At 38.8% G+C, this 23,235-nt stretch overlaps 1 protein-coding gene and 1 pseudogene across 1 annotated transcript in view; one reads left to right on the top strand and one right to left on the bottom strand.

Moving 5' to 3' along the window:
* LOC145415654 (uncharacterized) overlaps window positions 1-21,001 on the bottom strand; it is a 49,577-nt gene extending 28,576 nt beyond the window's left edge. The window contains exons 1-4 of the mRNA XM_080284871.1: window positions 20,254-21,001; window positions 19,879-20,115; window positions 18,163-19,758; window positions 16,895-17,872 (exon numbers count right to left, since the gene is read on the bottom strand). Coding sequence (XP_080140997.1) covers window positions 16,895-17,872; window positions 18,163-19,758; window positions 19,879-20,115; window positions 20,254-21,001 — 3,559 coding nt within the window. The remainder of the gene's footprint in view (window positions 1-16,894; window positions 17,873-18,162; window positions 19,759-19,878; window positions 20,116-20,253) is intronic.
* LOC145415809 (5S ribosomal RNA) lies at window positions 10,904-11,022 on the top strand (annotated as a pseudogene).
* Window positions 21,002-23,235: the final 2,234 nt, after the last annotated feature.

Here is a 23,235-nt window from a genome sequence, read left to right as displayed (position 1 = left end):
AGAGAGAGAGATTCACCCTCCACCATCATCATAGGAAATCTTTTCCATCTCACCGCATCCTTTCCACCAGCACAACCAGCTTCATATCACACCATTAATACCACCACCAACAACAAAACAAAACAACAGAAAAATAAACAATCTCCACCACAAACACACCAAATTCCACTATCCTCACCACCACCCTGTCTCCATCACTACCATCCTTCATACTCGCAGTATGTGGGTGATGGGAGGCACTGATGTACAGGAAGTACATGAACTGGAGAAAAAGACTGGCAGTGGTGGTAATAACAAATGGTAATGAGAGGAATGATCATGATGATGATGAAAATAATGATGGTAATGATGAAACCCAGAGATGGTGGTAAAAACAAATTACCTATTAAACCTAAGGAAGTATGGTTTATTTATTCTGGCTTCCTTCAGACGATTTCTTTCAGCTTACAAGGGTCTTTTCGAAATGGACGGGAGGTAACAAGAATAAGGTGTGAAATACATCATCCGAGAATAAAGGTTTAGACGGAGAGAACCTAGCCAGATAAAATGATATAATAATATTTGGTGAAAATGAAACTGGTGGACAAAGAAATAATAGCAATGAGAGCAATTACTATTAAGACTGGATGCCAGTGATTAAGAACAGGTGATGGGTGAAAGAGTGGGTGACGAAAATGCTTCTTGTGGCGATAAGCAGAACTGTGGTGGTGACAGAAGCAATTGATGATGCTAGCGGTGATGTTGATGTTGATGGTGATAATGTTACGGTCACCATGAGAGAGAGAGAGAGAGAGAGAGAGAGAGAGAGAGAGAGAGATCCAGGTCAATAAATTTTTTCATCATTCCTCTCACCGACTGACCACGTCCTACTTCCCCCCCCAACGTGGCGGTGATATTGTGTTTACCCGCCGTAGGGCAGAAGAGACCCGCTCCCTCCCTCCACCCTTCCATGTGATTGGATCCGCCCCAGCTGCTCCCCAGAGTGGTGATAAAGCCTAGCAGAGACTCGAGATGAAATTACGTGTTATGATGATGATGATGATGATGAATGTGGTTCTAGGGAGAGATGAGAGGGATGATAAAAAAAAAAAAAAAAACTGAAGTGGTCTTGTTGAGAGTGAGATAGAGATTATCTGAGGAATATTTAAAGACAGAAACAATATAATGATGATGATGATGACAATAATGATGATAATGATGGTACTAGGAAACATATGAGCCACTCAGTGTATGAAGAAAAGAATAAGACAGTGATGAAATGAATTAGGAAGGCTAAGGATAAATAATAATTGGCAAACAAATAACAGAATAACAGGCTGAAATCAATGCTTGCTGATGGAAGTTAATGGGACTCTCAGCAAGTTTGTACACGAAAATATAAACAAAAAAGCAGTGGATTCAGCCAAAAGAGTTTGGAATAATTACTAATTGGAGAATCCTATATAAAGTAATAGGTTTGTGGTCAGTTTACGGATGGCAATGTATATCACTCTTTGGGAAGTAACTGGAGTCTTCAAGTAAAAAAGAAAACAAGAAAGGGGGGGGGGAGGAAACAGTGCTGGAGAGAACAAGGTGAGCATGGGCTAGATGAATGATTGAAGCAATGTTGATCAAAGGAGACTCAATACGAAGGATGTAATATACCAGAATATACTCTTTCTTTCATTTCTCCTCTGGTTAATTATATATATATATATATATATATATATATATATATATATATATATATATATATATATATATATATATATATATATATATATATATATATATGTTACTTTTTTTCCGAAATCGGTGATTTTGCAAAGTTCCCGGTCAGTTTGCAAATAAGCCAAAATCCTGGTGAGTGTGCAAAATACCTTAAATATCTAGTTACTTTGCAAAAACACGAAAACACACACCCACCACAAAGCCAGTCAGAAGACAGGACGTGTGTGCTGGGCAATCCACAGGTACTTGTCCTCCCCACTTACTGTTTTTTAATCAGCCCATACACCACTGACCGGGCTAATGTATGGCCCGGCCTGCACTATATGTGCAGGGAATCTTTCAACGAACGAACGAAACACGAAAAACGGGTATTTTGCAAAATCATCGATAAGTTTGTCAGTCAGTTAGCATATTAACAAAATAAGTTGCCAATTATAGCAATGGTTACAGTTTTATTTGTTTCCAATTATATTTTATTACAGTAAGTATTAAAGTAGTGAACATATTATTATAATATTATAGTAATTAAAGTAGTTAACATTACTGTACAAGAAAGTTCAGAAATTTTTAGTTGGAAGGTAAACAAGATAAACAAGTGACCAGTTGACAGTTATATTAATGGTTACAGATTTATTTGTTTCTAATTATATTATACATATATTATAATACAGTAAACAAGTAACCACTTGACAACAATTGTGGTTCGAGTGTGTGTGTGTGTGTGTGTGTGTGTGTGTGTGTGTGTGTGTGTGTGTGTGTGTGTGTGTGCTTACCTAATTGTATCTTTACAGGAATGAGCCAAGCTCGTACTGTCCCGTGTCTTAAACCATTTTTATCGTACACATCCTTAAATTTGTGAATTGTTTTGGCACACACTATTTCATTCGGTAGTGCATTCCACTGATCAGTTGCCCTATTTGGGAAACTAAATTTCCTTCGTCTTTATCGCCTCTCTTTTTATGCATTTTTTTGCAGTGTCCTCTTGCTGTTGCTTCCCCATAGGTTATATATTCATTTATGTTTATTTTCTCCTTCCCTGATTTGCATTTATATACCATAATCATGTCTCCTCTTTTCCTTCTTTCCTGTAGTGTAGGTAGATTTAGTTTTTCTAGTCTTTCTTCATAGCTTAGATCCCTTAAGCTTGGTGCCCATCTTGTAGCGGCCCTTTGAACTTTTTCAATCTTATCTATGTGTTTTTTGAGATGAGGATTCCAGACTACTGATGCATACTCCAAGGTTGGTCTGATGAATGATGTAATTATCTTTCTCAGCATATCTTCATTAATGTACGTGAATACTATTCTCATATTTGCAAGCAATGTATACATGTTCCGTACCTTTTCATTAATGAGGTCAGCCGGAGATAGTCTGTTATTGATAATCACACCTAGGTCCTTCTTTCTCTCTGATGTGTGTAGGTTTTTACTTCCTAACCTATAATCCCAATCAGGTCTTTTCCCACTTTTACCAAACCTGATTACATGACACTTGTCCACATTGAATTCCATTTGCCATGTATTACTCCATTCATGAAGTTTATTTAAGCCTTCTTGTAGCTCTTTACAAGAGTCTGTGTTAGTAATTCTCCTTTGTATTTTTGCATCGTCAGCAAACATATTTAGATAGCTCTCATTTCCCATGTTGCTGTCTATGTCAGTTACATACACTAAAAACATAATTGGTGCCAGCACTGAACCCTGTGGAACTCCACTAGTTACTTCCCTCCATGATGAGTAATTTCCCCTTAGTACTGTTCTCATTTCCCATTTTCTGAGAAAATCTTGCATCCAACAGTACAGTTTTGCATCGGATTCCTCCTTGATGGTACAGTTCCATAAAAGTCTTTGGTGCGGTACACTGTCAAATGCTTTCTTGAAATCTAAATAGATACTGTCCACCCCTCCTTCTCTTTTCTGTAATGTTTCTATTACCCTATCATAGTAGCTCAACAGATTAGTAACACAGGATTTTCCTTTTCTAAAACCAAACTGTCTTTCTGTTATCATATTGTGTTCTTCTAGATGATTTACCCAAACTTTTCTTATCAGCTTTTCTAATATCTTGCTTACAACACTGGTTAGAGATACTGGTCGGTAGTTGAGTGGATTTTGTCTATTTCCTTTCTTGAATAAGAGAACAATGTTCGCATTCTTCCAAATATCAGGCAGTTAACCTTGATCTAAGGATTCTTTGAATATTAAAGATAATGGTCTACTTAACTACTTTGCACATTCATGTAGCACCCAACATGAAATTTCGTCTCGACCATTTGCTTTTCCTTTGTCTAATTTACTTAACTCCTCTTGTATTTCTTTTCCTGATATTTGTATATCTGGAAATATGTGTAGGCATGCATGTTCCATATCATCCCTTTCTAAATTATTTTCTTCTGTAAAAACTGATTGGAAATTCTTATTTAGTGCATCACAAATTTCTTCCTCTTGTGTATAGGTGGTCCCCTCGTCCGTAATGGATTGTATTTTATCTTTTACTTTGGTTTTACATCGGATGTAGCTATAAAATAGCTTCGGTTGATCACTACTTATATTTGCGATATCTTCCTCAAAATGTCTTTGGGCTTCTCTCCTTATTCTTGTATAATCATTTCTTGCCTGTTTATAGTTGTTATATGCTCTCTCATTATTATGTCTTTTGTATCTTCCACAACAAGTCTCTTTTTTTTTCTTTTGATTTTTTTACATTCTATATTAAACCGTTTCTTTATTTTCTTTTGTGCTTCTTTGTGCTGTGGGATGTAATTTTGGACTCCTGTTTCATAAAGTTCATAGAATTTTTTATACATAACATTTAGAACTTGTCCTCTAAGCTCCTTTTCTCAATCTGTTTCTAAGAAGTGCTTCTTCAGTTCATGGTAGTTTCCCTTCCTATAATTTAGGCTCTTTTTGTAACTTTCATTACTGTTAACTATGTCACATGCAATCCTGAAGTTGCAGTTTAATACAGCATGGTCGCTTTTCCCGAATGGAGGTTGATACATGATACTGTCAATATCGTTTTCTTGCCTAGTAAATATAAGATCTAGTACTGATGGTACAGTGAGCAACAGTAGTAGTGTCGCGGTTTTGTCCGAAGATTAAATGTAACTCGTGAAACATTATGAACCGTCCGTATGACAGACGGCGGAATGTACCAGACGCTTAGCCCGTTAGCTTATGTTTTCACCAAATTTCACGACACGATTATTGTTGCTTACTGTACATCAAGACCTCTCTTTCTGGTGCTTTCCTTTACATGTTGCGTTAGGAAAAACTCCTGCACGAGGTCCAGGAGCTTTTGGTCCCTAAGCTTTCCTGACTTTTTATATCTAGTGTATTCCAATTAATATTTGTATTAAAATCTCCATTTAATATAATTCTTTTAGATTTCTCCTCCATTCTATGTAGTAATGCTTTTAAACTCTGAATTGTACTCTCTGCCAGACCTTCATATTCTCCTCTTTCCCATGTATTCGATTTGGGTGGCATGTATAATTTTGTGACAATTATTTTCCCTTCAGATGTATTAATCTCTACAGTAATCAATTCTACTTGTGAGGGTATATCTAGTTGTATTTCTTTGACCTGCAGATTTTCTTTGAATAATTATTCCTCCTCCTTTTTTTAAAGTTCCTATCTCTCTCCATATACTGTATTCCTCTAGGTTTAGGGTACCGTTAGATATCCTTGGTGTTAATTTTGTTTCAGTTAGGCAGATAATATGTGGTTCATATTCTTCAATAAAATCATTCATCTCTAATATTTTAGATACCATTCCATCCACATTTGAGTACATCAACTTAATCATCTTGTTTACATACTTGTCATGGCTTGGTTCTACTAACTTCCTCCTTTTTATTCCCTCCTGTTTATGTACCACTTTCGTACCTGCAATCCAATTACTTTGTAAAAAAAAATATATTCTTCTCCTCCTCTGATCTTCCCTCTTTTTTTGTTTTTGCTTCCTCCCTCTTCTCTTTCAGTAATTCCAGTTCCTCTTGTGTTAGGCATCTTTTTATCCATACATTGTTGAACTCCTCTTTTTCCATAAGTTTCTTGGCATTTTGTAGTATCTCCTCCACAGTGCTTACACTCTGGAAGGTTACCTTTAAGGGCACGGACTTATTACTCTCATATTTTCCGAGCCTTTTGTGTTCCTCTATGTCTTTATTACAGATTTCTTCCGATACTTCCTTCAATATGCTCATTACATTTGCCATCTTTTTGTCTCTCGAGATCTTGTTCTTTATTTCTTCCTCTTTTATACCAGCGATTACTATAGATTTGTTGATATCTGTTGAATCTTTGACCAATTTGGGACTGTTTTGGATTATTCTCTTCACTTCCTTTTTAATGCTTTTTTCTTCTTCTCTTGTTACTAAGTCTTTCTTTACTTTCACCATTTCAGCATGTGTAGTTTCCACATCATTTTTGTAGCTTTGCATCGCTTCGTTCACCTGGGTTATCTTCTCAATGTCTCTGCTCTGATCTAACAGATTGCTTACTTTGTGTGTGTGTGTGTGTGTGTGTGTGTGTGTGTGTGTGTGTGTGTGTGTGTGTGTGTGTGTGTGTGTGTGTTTGTGTGTGTGGTTTTTGTACTGGTTTGGCTGGTGTGTCTGGTGACGATGTTATCAGTCGGGCACTACTGAAAGTCAAGCAGGCGCGGGCATACTGCTGTTTGTTGTAGTTTACTCGTCATAGTGGTACACCTCGGGATTAGCCACCCCAGGTTAAGCGGTGTGCGTCCCGCCTTCTCATCGTTACAAACGGTGGCATTGTGGTGTAGATTTCTGCTTACTATCCCAACTATGGATGGAATGAAGAAGTTTGACTCAGTGCTGGCTGAAATATAATCCATATAAGCCATATAATCCATTGGGCTTAATGAAAATGTGAATACGAGAGAACTGTTAATCGAATGAAGGAACTTGAAAAAACTGAGGTGAAAAAGAATCAAAAGGATTATCGCCTTTTAAGGAAAAACGATATAATGGAAATCTCTGTTGAAGGGACAACAGTGCAAAAGCTTGTTAAAAAAGGAAGCATTCATAGATATGTCTGTGCTGAAGATCTGTTTGATACAAAGCTGCCCATCTTGCTAATGAACATGGGGGAAGGACTATTCTTTCTAAAGAATTAAGTGAAAAATATGCCAATATAACCATAGATAAGATAAAAGTTTACTTGCATTTCTGTGAAGAATGTCAACTGAAGAAACCCAGTGTCCATGTGCCTTTGGTTGTCAAGCCAATCCTCTCGAGTAGCATGAATTCAAGGTGCCAGGTATGGAAAATACTACATCATCAGTTGTCTAATTATGTGATATGTTTTTCTTATATGATGTTTAATAGTAAACCAACATATATCGGTGGTACTGATTGGTGAAGAACGAAATGGAACATTAAGTTAAAGAAAAAAAAAATGACAGACTAGATTATCGGTGATATTGCATAATACCAGTTTTTCGTGTTTTTTGCAAAGTACTCAGACATTTAAGGTAATTCGGCAAACTCACCAGGATTTTGGTTTATTTGCATATATATCCAGTGGCAGGATCCCACTGCTGCCTGGCGCGTCTCCGCGTGGCGGATAGGGGAAGGCCTTGTAGATATACAAGGTACTCTCATAGACGGCGAGGACCATGGGACCCCCTATAGATATATAGGGCTCCACCGAATATAACGAATAAGTTGGCAGAAAAATTACATCTCGCCAGAAACTATGTGGCAGGGAGGTGAGATTATTTGCCACAATCCTCCCAATCAAACATGAGTTCTATTGCAAAGTATTTGACGGGCGTTCCTGTTGGATCATCATCTACCAAAGGTCCAACCACACTGCCTCCTGTGCTTACAGGCAGTGTGCCGCCGAAAGCGAGTAGGTACTGTGTTGACAAATTAGAGACTGGGATATTAACCCCTACACCGCGGGCATGTTTACCGATGTTTTGCGTGTGCCGCGGGGTTATTCGGGCTCCAACAGACTCTCAAAAAATATTTGCCAAAAATCAGTTATTAGTCCTAGAATATTGAAATTACATATGCTTATGGCACATACCTTCAGCTTTCTCCTGGATTGTTTGTTGAGCCTTCGTCAGTTACCGTAGGACTTGTGGAGACCTCTGAAGTTGGGTAACGAAGTCTCCACTTTACACTTCCCGACAACCCGTAATATGATTACCACAGCCAGACATTAACACTATAAACACTACTCTATGATTTTCAAGTAGTTTGGTATCCATACTCCAAAAAAAAACCCACTGTGAAAGCAATGAAAATTACGAGCGCGTCTGACCGTCGCACTTACGCTAGTTTGCTCTTGGTACTCCGTCATTTATTATTCATAAAACCCCTCACACTTTATATTTCTATTACTATATAACACTTATATATATCTACAGTCTTTATCCATAAGTTTCCTTCAGTAGTATTAGTTTATAGTCACTGTAGGGATTCAATTTCTTTCAGTAAAATACATAGGATTCACTTTCTCTTCCTGTATACTAGCATTGAGAGTGAATGTCACTTTCATCTTAACTCTCATAACTCATAGTATTCAGACATGCTAGAGTGAAACTTTCACTTTCATTACTCCTAGGGTATATACTCGTATTCTTATAATACTACTCATTTACGTTTCTATTTACGTTCTCTATTTTATTTACGTTATTTACATCTCTTTTATTTACACTGTGTTATGCACTGTCACTTGAAGTAACTTGTAAAACTATTTTCCATTGTTCACGTATATTTACATTCATTACTTTCATTTGCTGTTTACACATTATTTACACATTATTTACAATTCCACTTGCACTGTTTTACTCAATAGAAAGATCGTAGTCACTCTTATCAATTGTCAGCCCTTTACCTCTTTCCACACGAGGTTTAGTAGGGGGCAAAGGTCACAGGGCCCTTTGCATGGGGGTGAAAAAGGACCTGAAGTCAGCAAGAAGAAACAGACGTACCTCTACTTCGGAAGATGAGAGTAAACTGATAACGGAGGGCCGGGGTAGAGGCCTACTTAGGGGATATTCAGTGCTACCAATGTTCGCTCTTGAAACAGCTATGTATAGGACTGAAATGATTGGCAGGAAATCTAGACAATACATTATAAATTAGGTAGTTCCAGGTGAATGTAAATATCACTTAGGCTTCTCCCTTCCCTCCTTACATGTATATTTATTACGAAAATGGATTATACGGCATATTTCAAGGGGAAAAAACAGCGAAATTTAGCGAACGAGTGCTTGTGAGGTGTTGTCAGGTGATAATTAGCCAATTCCAGGTGTATGGCACTCTCACTTACCTTATTTCTTTCTTGTATATATTATTTGGTATAAGAATAGGGCATAGGGCTTATTTCAATGGATGAAATCAGTGAAAAATTCCAGGGAAGATTTACTTAGCGTAGCACGGCCGGGCAGGCGAGAGGATAGGGTAATGGAGGGGGGGTCGGGAGGGGAGTCAAGAACGGGGAGAAATGGCTAAATTGTCAACAATGGATGGGAGTACAGATGAGATTAGGAGTGCTGACTAGTGTTGGACATTGCCAGTACTGATAGATGATACAAGCCCCCACTTGGAAGCCCGGGTGAATTCAAAATAACACAATCACAAAAGCGACGCCCCGCGGTATGATCCCCTGCTCCCAAGCGTTACGAAAGTGACGCCCCGCGGTTAAGGGGTTAAACACTCTTAAATCCATGAAGATCTATGCATACACTGTAAGAAGCTTCGCTGAAGATTACAAACTTGATAACTTAATGGCTGAACTGGAAAACATTAGGTGGGATATTGTGGGTTTGAGTGAGACCCACAGAAAAGAAGAAAAAGTAATTCAGCTCGATGCCAGTGGCCACCTATTTTACTACAGAGGAAGGGAAAATTAAAGAGTTAGTGGTGTAGGATTTCTAATTAACATAAATCTTGCAGACAGCATTGCTAAATTCAGCAGTGTATCTGATAGAGCAGCAGTGGTTGTAATCAGACTATGCAAGGAATATACCCTGAAAGTAATACAAGTATATGCACCAACTTCTCAGAGCTCAGATGAAGAAATTGAAACATTCTGTGATGACATCTCCCAGATTATGGAAGAGGAAAAGACCACCTATATATATTCATGGGAGACTTCAGTGCAAAAGTTGGAAGATCAAAAAATGGAGAAACATGTATAGGAATATTTTGGAGTGGGAGAAATGAACGAAAGAGGAGAAATGCTGGTAAACTTTGCAGAAATGTTTAACATGAGAATAATGAACACATTCTTTCATAAAAGAACAGGGAGAAAGTGGACCTGGAGAAGCCCAAATGGAGAAACAAAGAATGAAATAGACTTCATTATACCAAATAAGAATAACACGATCACAAATGTCACAGTTATCAACAAAGTAAATATCAGAAGTGATCATAGAATGGTGGGTTGCACAGCAAGATTCAATTTCAAAAGTGAAAGAAAGAAGATGATTAAAGATAAAAAGATAAGCCTATTATAAGTAAATGAAAACAAAGCAGCCTTTCAGTTGGAAATAAGGAACAGAGTTCAGGCTCTCAGTAATGCTGAATGTGACATTGATGAGCTAAATGACAGACTAACAAAAGTGCTAAAAGAATCAGCAGAGGCAATAGGAAAACCTAACAGAAACAAAGCCAAGAAGTATTCAGAAAAGACAATTGAGCTTATGAGAAAAAGACAGGAAATGAAAGTAAAAACAAAGAATGATGAAATATAATGAGCGGAATTAAAGAAGCTTATTAACAAAAGACAAAGAGAAGAAAAAGGAAAGAGAAACATGGATCAAATCAAAGAAACCATCAAAAAGGGAAAAAGTCAAACAGGTCCGATGTAAAATGGCACTTGGAAAGCAGCAAATGATATCACTAAAAGACAAAAACGGTGAAGCCATTAAATGCAAAGATAAGATGTTGAAGAGAGTTGAAGAATTTTACATAGAACTGTATGCACAAAAGACAATAGTACCAATAGCTAACTTTTCAGTTGACACAAGTGAAATACCTGAGGTAACACCAGATGAAGTAAATAATTCTCTCAAAAATATGAAAAGAGGGAAGGCTCCGGGAGAGATGGAAGAGTAGCAGATTTACTGTTGGATGCGGGAGTAGAAGTACAAACTAGGCTTGCTCACTTACTTACTCATGTATAAAGGAGGAAGAAAATTCTCAAAACATGGTGCAATGCACCATACCACGTTGCGTACACCGCTTCCCGTCCGATCAGCGAATACAAGCAACGTTGGGTCTGGCTAGTACTTGGATGGGTGACCGCCTGGGAACACCAAATGCTGTTGGCATAACGTTCTCCCTACGTGTCCAGTGGGGTTGGTGGAGGATTAGTGCCCCTCCCTGTAAAACAATTACCTCTAAGCCCTTGGCCACCCCGTTTGGGATACATGGCGTCTGGCAATGAATGAATGGTGTAATGCAATAGTTATTTTACTTTACAAAAAAGGTGACTCAAAAGACCTTAGTAACTATTGACCCATTAGCTTGCTATCAGTCATTTACAGACTCTTCACTAAAGTCCTTACAAACAGAATTAACTACTGATTTGGAGGAAAACCAACCTCGTGAACAGGCAGGATTCCGAAGCGGGTACTCGATTACTGATCATCTACACACAATGAATCAGCTAATTGAAAAAACTACAGAATATATTAAAACAATGTGCTTAGGTTTTGTTGATTACGAATAAGCTTTCGACTCGCTGGACCACATAGCAATTATAAATTCATTGTGAGAACAAGGAGTGAATGAGAACATTGTAAAACTGCTTGAAAACATATATAGAGAGGGAACTGCTACAGTTAAATTACACAAGGACTCAGAAAAAATTAAGATTGAGAAAGGCGTGCGTCAGGGAGGTACAATTTCACCAAAGTTATTTACAGCATGCCTAGAAAGTATTTTCAGAAAGCTAGACTGGAAAAACAAAGGAGTGAACATAGATGGAGAAAAGCTACACCATTTAAGATTTGCAGATGACATTGTCCTAATCTCTGAAACAGCAGAGACATTGCAAGAAATGTTAAACGACCTGAACAGAGAAAGTCTCAAAGTAGGGCTGCAGTTGAACCGGAGTACAGCTAAAGCAATGTTTAATCCCCAAACACTAAAAAGCGTCATCATAATAAGTGGAGAAATTCTTGAAGAAGTCGAAGAGTAAAATTACCTGGGACAAATACTAAAATTAACGAAAGATAATGATAGCGAAATAAAAAGACGTATTACAATTGGATGGAAAGCTTTCAGTAAACATAGGGACATTATGAAAAGTAGCTTGCCAGTTTGTATGAAACGAAAAGTATATAACGAATGTATAATTCCAGCTATGTCGTATGGTTGTCAGACTCGGAAACTGACAAAATCGATGGAAAATAAATCAATTCGTTCTCAGACAGCAATGGAAAGGTCAATGTTGGGAATATCATTAAGAGACAGGAAAAGATCAACTTGAGTGAGAGAGCAGACTAAAGTCAAAGATATTATAGAAGTTATAAAAGAACAGAAATGGAGGTGGGCAGGCCATGTAGCAAGAATAAGGGATACTCGATGGAGCAAGAGGTTGACTGACTGGACACCAAGAGATTGTAAGCGTAGCAGAAAAAGGCCACACAGGAGGTGGGGGGGATGAGATAGAGAAATTTGCAGGGAAAACGTGGCAAAGATTGGCTCCCTCAAGGAATTCATGAAGAAGGTTGGGGGACGCCTTTGTTCAGCAGTGGACTTGTAATGGCTGTTTATATATATATATATATATATATATATATATATATATATATATTATATATATATATATATATATATATATAATGGCCGGATGCCCTTCCTGATGTCTACCAATGACCCTTGGGTGGATTCGATCCCCGACCCTTCGGTCAGAACTGAGCGCTTTAACCCACTGAGCCACGGCTGCTATAATATATATATATATATATATATATATATATATATATATATATATATTATAGCAGCCGTGGCTCAGTGGGTTAAAGCGCTCCGTTCTGACCGAAGGGTCGGGGGATCGAATCCACCCAAGGGTCATTGGTAGACATCAGGAAGGGCATGGCCATTATATATATATATATATATATATATATATATATATATATAAAGACCTGGTCATAAGATCCCCCCAAAAAATTTAAGTCCATTTTTTTTTTTTTTTAGAGGGGAAAACTTGTTCCTATATAAAGGCAAGAGAACTAGAAAATACTATATCCGTATCATGTCAGTAAGAGGTGGCGCCTGGACACTTTATTATGCAGCCCTTAGCTAGGACACTGTGACCGTGCATTACCCAGAACTCACCGCGAGGAGGTGGGTGCAAATGGAGTTCTACACCTAACCCATCCCATCCACCCTTCCATTAAATCAGGCCAGATTTAATCTGCTTTGACTTCCTTCTTTGATTGAATGCTGGCATTATTTTTCTTGGTTTGAGATGTTTCTTATATACCTATCTCGGTTTCTGTAACCATAAACTTTTGCAAATGCTTCAGTCACCAGCTTTACTGTGCATTCATATGACTGAGTATGGCAAGGATACTTTGGACACAGCTTTTCCACAAGTTCAGGACTTTCAGCCAAACCATTTAGTTCAACATCAGTCAAATTCTTGAGGAGTGGTGGTTCTGTAATATCCACCACATCTCAGCTGATCATTTGAGTATAATGATCTGCCCCAAAATTTATCTCTGGTACTTTGAATTGTCTTCTTTCTTGTCTCGGGTTGTTTCTTGCTGCTAGAATTTTCTTCACAGCATCTTTTCTGATGTCAATATCTTCATCAAATGCCATGTCCAAAAGCATGTTTTCCGGATGGCCGTAGAAAGCATTTCTTTGAATAGCCTGGGTAGCAGCCTTATATGCTCCCGAGCATTCATCTTTCATATATATATGATCTTGGTAACAGCACTGAATAGATGTATTGGGCCATTGACACAGGAAGGATTTTCTTAATCTCAAACCTGGTCGGAATGTATAGTCATCAAATATTTGGCTAATATTTTCAATGGTTTGGAAGGAAGAGGTAGCTTACTGAGCAATACAGTCTCAAATTTCTGGCACATGCTATCAGCCATCTTAAATTTGCTAATGGGCCTGGTTCAACTGAAGAGACTGATGCAAGAAAATTTTCCAGATGACACTGCATACCACATAGTCAGAATATATTTTTGATCCTTACTTAAATCTAGCTCTGAATAGGTTTCATGAAATCTTTTCTCATCATCTACTGGGATTGGTTCAAAATATACCACAGGGAGGATACTGCCTTTTTCTCCTATCTTCTTCCCAATCTTGCCTTTGAATTCTATGGGCCGTGAGGTTTCACCATCCAAATGTATAGTAACAAACATATACGATAAGCCACTGCAAAGGACGGTTATTAAAGTCTTCAGTCAATTTCATTACTCCGCCCTTTGTCTCTGTGTTAACAGGTGTACCATCACATCCTATTGCAACAAGTATCTCAGTCATCAGCTCACAATTCATCTAGCACTCAGAAATAGCAGCTGATGTTCCCCTATCAGGAGTTACATAGCCAAGGTATTCGGGGCCTGGCTTTTTAACTAATGAACTGTGTTCATCAAATTTCCTTACTTGGTGAATGGACAGAAAACCATATTCATTTTTTCTCTCTTCCATTGTTAATGTTTTGTCTCTTTTTCGATCAAAATAGAGTGCTGTTATGTCTTCCTTCTCTATATGCTGAAGTCTTTCTCTGCCTGACTTTCTGGTACGTCTTACTTTTGACTTGTCTATAACCAAATTCTTGTTTTCGGCTGAAACAAGTCCCACCAGAGCGGAAGAGGCAATTGAAGCGGCACCTCTATCACTCACATCAAATCGATCAACTTCTCTTGCAACCAGTTCACAGTTGATTCGCATTCGTGAGATCTTTTTTATTTTCCCCTTTTTCAACACTCTAACAACATGTTTCATTTGTACCATCATTTTCCAAACTATCATCAGTATCACTCATTTCCTCCATCCCATTTTGAACTATCTGCCAATAGAATCGTAAGTTTTCACTTTGTAGTTCTCTGCATTCTTTTTTTCTCCTCGTTGTAGCAGGATATTTGTTTCTTTTGAATTCACTTTTCCAATGTACAGCTGTCTATTTCCTCTTTGATCTGAAAGGAATTCTCTTTCACTTAAGGGCACCTTCCTTTCTTTGAACACATACACTCTTCGAAGGATTTACATTTGCAACAGGAACTATCAAATAGCTCCTCCTGCATATGAGTTTTATAATTTTCAAGCTGTTTGTTCTAGCAGTCTTTCCCCTTGTTTTTCACTAGGGTCTTGTACTTAAGATGATTGTACAAAACCAGCTGTGTAATTCTTGTTAGCTGAACGCAAAGAACTAAAGCTTTCCCAAAGACACCATAGTTCTGATCCAAGATCCTTCGCTGTTTCCTTCGCTGACTCTTTTGAGTTTTCTGTTTCAGCAAAAAGTGTCTTTCCACATCGCAGTTCATTGGAAGTTGCTTGTCACCAATAGCTCTTAAATTGCAAAAAATATCATGACTTAAGGCAGACCGAGTAGTGTGAGCCATATTTTTAGTTCCCCAAGATATTTAGCTATTGAGCATTAACAAATGAAAAAAAAAAAAAATATAAGCGCAAAGAATAGATGATAAAAAACAAAAAACAAATATAAGGTCTGACCTATAACACTCATACGACGGCAGTGATGCTCCAGATTCAGCTAATGGCGAGATATTGACGAGGCAGGCACCACCTCCATATGAACATAGATTACACCAATACTTTGCATACATGTTACTTTCTTTATGGGTCAGCTTTTCTTTGGTATTACAATTTAAAATTCACAAGCTGGATTTTTCGACCTTGTCTATACAGTACCGGTATATATATATATATATATATATATATATATATATATATATATATATATATATATATATATATATATATAGTCACGTAGCTTTAGTTCTGAGCAGACACCGGCTGATCCCGAACAAGGTGCGTAACAGAACCCACAAAACAAATCTAGTATCAAATCATTGGTTAGGAATCCTTGTGTTCCTTTTCCTTCAGGCTACATTAAAAATCCTCATTCCCTAAAACCTGTATTTACTTTCACCAACACTATTTACCACAATAAAGCATGAATCACATTACACACCGAATAATAAACATAACATAGAAATATACAAAGTTCTGCTATATGGGTCAGCAGATAATATCACTCACAAATACAGATAAATATATATATATATTGATGTAAAACCACAACCCGGCTCCGCCGACCACCGACCAGCCCTCGTCACCCTCTCCCTTCACAGTCAAAGGTAGTTCTGCTCATTCCCTCTTCACCAGCTCCCACTACAAATCTGTTTAGAATTCGAACGAGTCCGAATCCTCAAGCCCTGGATCCACAACCCTTGTTAACATAGCAAGTGTGCTGCAGCATGGTCCAGTCGTTCGGTCTTTGTCCCAACAGCATTCCGAGATCGCTAGTGAAGGTGGTGACATTACATGTAAAGATCAGGCACTTGTAGGTGGTCGGGTGAGCCGTGCCGTGTCATTGCCACCCACGTAACACCTCCCTCCTTAAAAGAAAAAAAAAATATTAACTTTTTTTTTTTTTTTTTTTTAACCAAAACCCATAGATCCTATTATTTCACGGCACATATTCTTATATACTTGTTATATATTTCATCACCAGGAAACTAAGCACACACATTATCTTAGAAGAGGTACTGGGCAACATTAGGTGGTCAACTGAAGAGGAAATCTTTACATAGATAACAGTAATATTGATACCTATATATTTTAGTTATTTACAATCTGTTTTCAATCATTATCTGACCTATCCTCTGGACAAAACATCAGCAAGGATATTTTCTTTTCCTTTTATGTGGTTAATATCCAAATTGTACTTCTGCATTTCTAAACTCCATCTTAAAATCCTTTGGTTCTTCCCACTCATCTTTGCTATGAAAGTTAAAGGATTATGGTCAGTATAGATCTTCACAGGTTCTCGAGCAGGATATAAGTAGACTTCAAAGTGTCTCAGGGCTAGCATCAGAGCTAATGCCTCTTTCTCTATTGTAGAATAATTTTTCTGGTGCTTATTGAATTTCTTAGAGAAATAACACACTGGGTGATCAATACCCCTGCTGTCTGTCTGACATAACACTGCTCCTGCACCAGCATCACTGGCATCAACATAAAGTATAAATCCCTTATCAAAATCAGGAGAGCTAAGAATGGGTGAGGATACCAGCATAGCTTTGATTGTCTTGAATGAATTTTCACAAGATTCTGACCAAATGAACTTTACATTTTTCCTTAATAAATCAGTTAATGGAGCAACTACATCTGAAAAATTTTTAACAAATCTTCTGTAATAACCAGCCATGCCAAGAAACCTCATCACCTCTCTCTTTGACTTTGGTACTGGAAACTTGTCAATGGCATCAATCTTGCAATTTAGAGGAATTACTTGACCTTGACCCGCTATATATCCCAGGTAGGTGACCCGCGCATGGGCAAAGTCACTCTTTGCAAGGTTTACCGTTAGGTTTGCTTCCTTGAGCCTCTCAAACAGCGTCTCCAGCCTCACCAGGTGATCATCCCAGGTCTCGCTGTAGATTATTATATCATCCAGATATGCTCTACATCCATGTAACCCCGACGTTAGACCATTATTTAGACGCTGGAAGGTCGCAGGCGCGGTTTTCAAACCAAAAGGCATTACACAATACTGAAAGAGTCCATCTGGAGTCACAAACGCAGATATTTCTCTTGCCCTTTCCGTCAGGGGAATCTGCCAATAGCCCTTCAGCAGGTCCACCTTAGTTACATACCTTGCCTTGCCAACTTGGTCAATACAGTCATCAATACGTGGTATGGGATATGAATCATCTCTAGTCAAAGTATTCACTCTCCTGAAATCCGTGCAGAACCTAATCCCACCATCAGACTTAGGTACCAGTATACATGGTGAACTCCAACCACTTACACTTTGCTCTATAATCCCGTTTTCTAACATGTACTGGACTTCATCCCTTAACTGATTATGCTTAGTAGGATTAATTCTGTACGGATGCTGCTTCACAGGACTATTTTTGCCAACATCAATATCATGATAAATTAAATCTGTGTGACCTGGAACATCAGAAAACAGGCAAGCAAAGTCTGATATTAATGTAGCCAGCTGCTGCTGTTTAGTTAAATCCAAGTGTCCAAGTTTTTCTTGTAGATTATTTAGTATGTCTGAATTAACTAACTTGGAGTGAGGTACATTAGCTAGAGGATCATCTTTCTCATCTCCATCATCAGTCCATCCCTTACATCATGAAGCATGATTACATCTTTACAGTTTTCAACAGGCTCTTCACCTCTACGTTCTATATATTTTTTTATCTGGTTGATATGACAAAGCCTTGACTCTTTACGTTTATCCGGAGTTTTAACAACATAATTGAGATCACTTAGCTTTTTCTCAATCACATAGGGTCCGAAATAGCGTGCCTTCAGTGACTGGCCAGGGACGGCCAGGAAGACTAGTACCTTATCACCAGGTGAAAATGTTCGTGACTGAGCATCTTTGTCGTACCACGTCTTCATCCGTCTCTGGGAGTCACAGAGGTTCGCTCTTGCCAGCTCACACATCCTGTTGAGTTTCATGCGAAAGTCCATTACATGTTTTAACACATTAGTTTCAGAATCATCACTTAACCATTTCTCTTTTAACATCTTAAGTGGACCTCTCACTTCATGCCCAAACACCAGCTCAAACGGGCTAAACCCCAGTGTATCCTGCACCGATTCCCTGACTGCAAACAACAATAATGGAATCATTTCATCCCACTGATCATCCTTCTCATGGCAACAAATTCGCACCATATTCTTTAGCGTTTGGTGGAACCTTTCCAACGCACCCTGCGACTCTGGGTGATACGCACTTGACACACGGTGTTCTATCCCCATCTGTTGCATTGCTGACTGGAACACTCGGGAGAGGAAGTTACTGCCTTGATCAGTCTGTATTACTCTGGGCAGTCCAAACGTGCAAAAGAACTTGGTTAGTGCTTGGACAATTTTGTTGCCACTGATCTTACGTAAGGGGATTGCCTCAGGGTATCGGGTGGAGGAACACATAATAGTGAGGAGATAATTATTACCAGACTTAGTTTTCGGAAGTGGACCAACACAGTCTACAATTACATGGCTAAAAGGTTCAGAAATAGCAGGAATTGGGTACAGAGGTGCAACAGGTATTTTCTGATTGGGTTTTCCCACAACCTGACATTGGTGACACGATTTACAATATTTTGCAACATCTTTCCGTAACTCCGGCCAATAAAAGTGGTTCATTATTTCCCTACAAGTCTTGTTAATTCCCATATGACCTGACAACGGTGAGTCATGTGCAAGGCCGAGAACCTGGGACCTGTACGGTGCGGGGACCACAACCTGGTGTATGACATGCCACTCATCTCCTGCAGCCACGTGACGAGGCCTCCACTTACGCACTAGCACTCCACCCTTCTTATAGTACCCCGTAGGGACACCTGACACTTCCTCTTCTGACATAGCTAGTTCAGCAATCTTACGCAGTTCTGCATCACATCTTTGCTGATCTATAAGCCTGCTTTTTTCAACAAGAAAATTACTTAGCTTGGTGTTATCACTGTCAGTCTCGTGATTGAATAATGAGGCTATCTCGTCACCCTCCACATTTCCATCTAGTCCACATACCTTGGATGGATAAGATGAACACTGACTCACATCGGCTGCCTGATGGGATTCGTGGTCCAGTGGATCGGGTCTGACATGCACGGCCCGTTGCATGGCCCTCGTGACCGCACAGGCGGGGAACACCTCCGTGGCGTCTGCTTCCTCCGGCTCACCGCTGTTTAGGTCTGGAGTACTTAGAACAGCTACCTTCAGTTTGGAGTTAACAAATACCATATCTCTTGCCAAGTCATTTGCCAATATAAATGATACACCTTCCATTGGTAACTTAGGCACCACTGCTACAGTTACATCTACATCAAGGAATTTACATTAGAGATGAACTTTATATAATGGAGCAGTCATGTGCCCACACTCAATGCCTGCTAAAACAACATTAGCATCAGAAGTCTCCCTAGATAGTGGTAACACACCTTCCAGCAGCAGTGACTGCACCGCCCCTGTATCTCTCAATATAACCACAGGCTTTTTACCATTTTCATCATCACGCAGGGACACACTTCCTTCTGAACAAAATGGCTTAAATTCATCTCTTACATTACCCATCTTACATGTATCTTCTACAAGCATATTGACATCTACTGGAGTTTTTACATCCTTTATACTTTTAATACTGGCAAGAGCTGTTGGAACATCCTTGGACTTTTTATCTTTTAAGAACCAGCAATTATTAACAGTATGACCCATCAATTTACAGTTAAAACATCTTACTGGCTTCCTTTTATCACTAGTAGAGTTACGACTAGGGCTGGCGGTCTCTCTTTTGTCACTTGTGAACTCATTCTTACCTGTCAGTGGAGTAGGCTGTGGTTCTACAAAGTTTTCAGTACCTACTACACTATGCATTTTATGGATCAGGGCATAATCCTCTGCCATTCTGGCAGCATCATTCAACACCTTTACCCGGTTTTCATTTAAATATACCTTAATTCGATCAGGTAAGCACCTCTTAAATTCCTCAACGAGTAACATCTGGCACAGCTTATCATAATCACGACCCACATTTTCACTCTCACACCATCGACCAAACAAACTTTCTTTTTCTCTTGCAAAATCCAAGAAACTCTGATTATCCCTTTTCAGCAGATTTCGAAATTTCGGTCGGTAAGCTTCAGGCACCAATTCATACCCTTTCAACACAGCACTTTTCACTTTCTCATAATCACGGCAGTCATCAACAGACATAGACATGTATATTTCTTGGGCTTTACCAGTTAACACAGACTGGAGTAGCACTGTCCAGTGTTCCTTCGGCCAACCCGAACTATCTGCGACTTTCTCAAAATATCTAAAATAATTATCCACTGCATTTTCCTGAAATGGCGGAACCAATTTCGCATTGCTAGCTATGTTAAAAGGAACCGTGGATGGTGCTGTTGCTCTAAGCTCCAACTCTTTTAATTTAATTTCTCTCTGAACCTCTAGTTCTCTCATACGGTACTGATTCTCTAGTTCTAGTTCCTTTATCCTCACCATATCACCATCATGCTCTATATAATCGAGTGCACCCTTATGGAGCAATTCTTCATCCACCATATACTTTATCAATTCATTCCTAATTTGAAATTTATACCAACTTTTCCTTACACTAAAATCCAACTTTTCAGCAATTTTAAGTAAGTCTGCCTTCTTCAAATCAATTAAAATCTCCACTGTAGGTGACTGAAGGAATTGCTCAGCATCAAAAGTCATTTTGAAGAGTTACTAATACCTTCTTTAAAATTTAAATACACATTAGATCAACACAATTAAAACAGTGCAATAAAGTAGCAAAAGGAGCAAAAGGAACCCGGACGGGCCCCCAATTTTGTCACGTAGCTTTAGTTCTGAGCAGACACCGGCTGATCCCGAACAAGGTGCGTAACAGAACCCACAAAACAAATCTAGTATCAAATCATTGGTTAGGAATCCTTGTGTTCCTTTTCCTTCAGGCTACATTAAAAATCCTCATTCCCTAAAACCTGTATTTACTTTCACCAACACTATTTACCACAATAAAGCATGAATCACATTACACACCGAATAATAAACATAACATAGAAATATACAAAGTTCTGCTATATGGGTCAGCAGATAATATCACTCACAAATACAGATAAATATATATATATATTGATGTAAAACCACAACCCGGCTCCGCCGACCACCGACCAGCCCTCGTCACCCTCTCCCTTCACAGTCAAAGGTAGTTCTGCTCATTCCCTCTTCACCAGCTCCCACTACAAATCTGTTTAGAATTCGAACGAGTCCGAATCCTCAAGCCCTGGATCCACAACCCTTGTTAACATAGCAAGTGTGCTGCAGCATGGTCCAGTCGTTCGGTCTTTGTCCCAACAGCATTCCGAGATCGCTAGTGAAGGTGGTGACATTACATGTAAAGATCAGGCACTTGTAGGTGGTCGGGTGAGCCGTGCCGTGTCATTGCCACCCACGTAACAATATATATATATATATATATATATATATATATATATATATATATATATATATATATATATATATTCACGAGTACATCATCGTCACCTGTTTGAGTGTCCACTGCAGGACCGGCCTATCCTGACCGAAGTCGGGACGATACATCTCTACCTAGTGGCTTAGGCTCTTTGGTAGAGATTGTATGTAGGGTGAGAAGTGCTTGTAAATGTAATTGTAGTGTTGGTGTGGCTTTGGACGCGTGTGTAGTCTGTGAACCAACGTGTAATCAGCCCGCGCAGGTCGACTGGGTGCAAGCATACTTTATAGTGTGCAACGCTGGTTCAACCACAGCAGCCCTTATGTGCGCCAAAGCAGTATGTGGAAGAACGCTCCCAAAGTTTATGACTGGCGGGGCGCGAACCCTCGTTCTTCCATGTACGAAAATGCACACGTTACCACATACATACATACATACATATATATATATATATATATATATATATATATATATATATATATATATATATATATATATATATATATATATATATATATATATATATAGTAATAGGATAATGGCAGTGAAAATTTTGTTCGGTAGGATAACGTTTGCTTTTTTTTTTTTTATGCGAGGATGAAGGACCCAAAGGCCAGGGGCCTGCAAACTGCTCTCTCCAAGGAAAAAAAAACACGATAACTTAGAACCAAACTCATTTCGAGATGCCTGGACAAACTGCGTTTGAAAGACTGGATATCGTAGGAAGTAGGAAAAACAGACAGGAGACAGTTGCAGAGTTGACCTGTTGCATACAGGAACGGCTTTGATTAACGGTTAACTCTTGTACTGAAGAGTTGGACAGAAAAGGGATTTTTTTTTTTTTTTTTTTTTAAATATGTCCGACTCTGGGCATAGGCTTCACAGCCTGCTATCAAGGCCCAGTAGTCCTCCTACATACCAATTTTGTTGCTAGACGGGTGCTACGTGCCTGCCGTAGTGGTGGAGGGAAGAAAGCACACAGTTTAGAGGAGCAGTGACCATTGAAGTAGCGATAGAAAAGAAATAAAGATGCAGCAGAGCAGAGGAGAGACAGAGGTTGAAGGGAGCCAGTAAGAGTAGGTGAGTTAATGAGACGAAAAGCCTTTGACTCCACCCTGTTGATAAGAGCTGTGAATCGGGAGCCTGCCGGCTTAACACACCCAATCTCTTGGATGCAGATTTGACAAGAGAGGTAAAATTTTCTTTCCAAGATAAATCCCGAGAAAATGAAGTATGTTTAAAGATGATGCATGATTCAACTAGATATTGTTAAAAATTAAAGGGTAGTCCTGTGGAAGATTTTTTTGGGTTGATAGAT

This window comes from Coenobita brevimanus, chromosome 103 (assembly GCF_032717465.1).
Source record: "Coenobita brevimanus isolate Jiangsu-jjx chromosome 103, ASM3271746v2, whole genome shotgun sequence".
In the NCBI taxonomy this organism is placed as follows: Eukaryota; Metazoa; Arthropoda; class Malacostraca; order Decapoda; family Coenobitidae; genus Coenobita; species Coenobita brevimanus.
The sequence above is the reverse complement of the archived record's forward strand: the minus strand, read 5'-3'. Positions and strand labels throughout refer to the sequence as shown.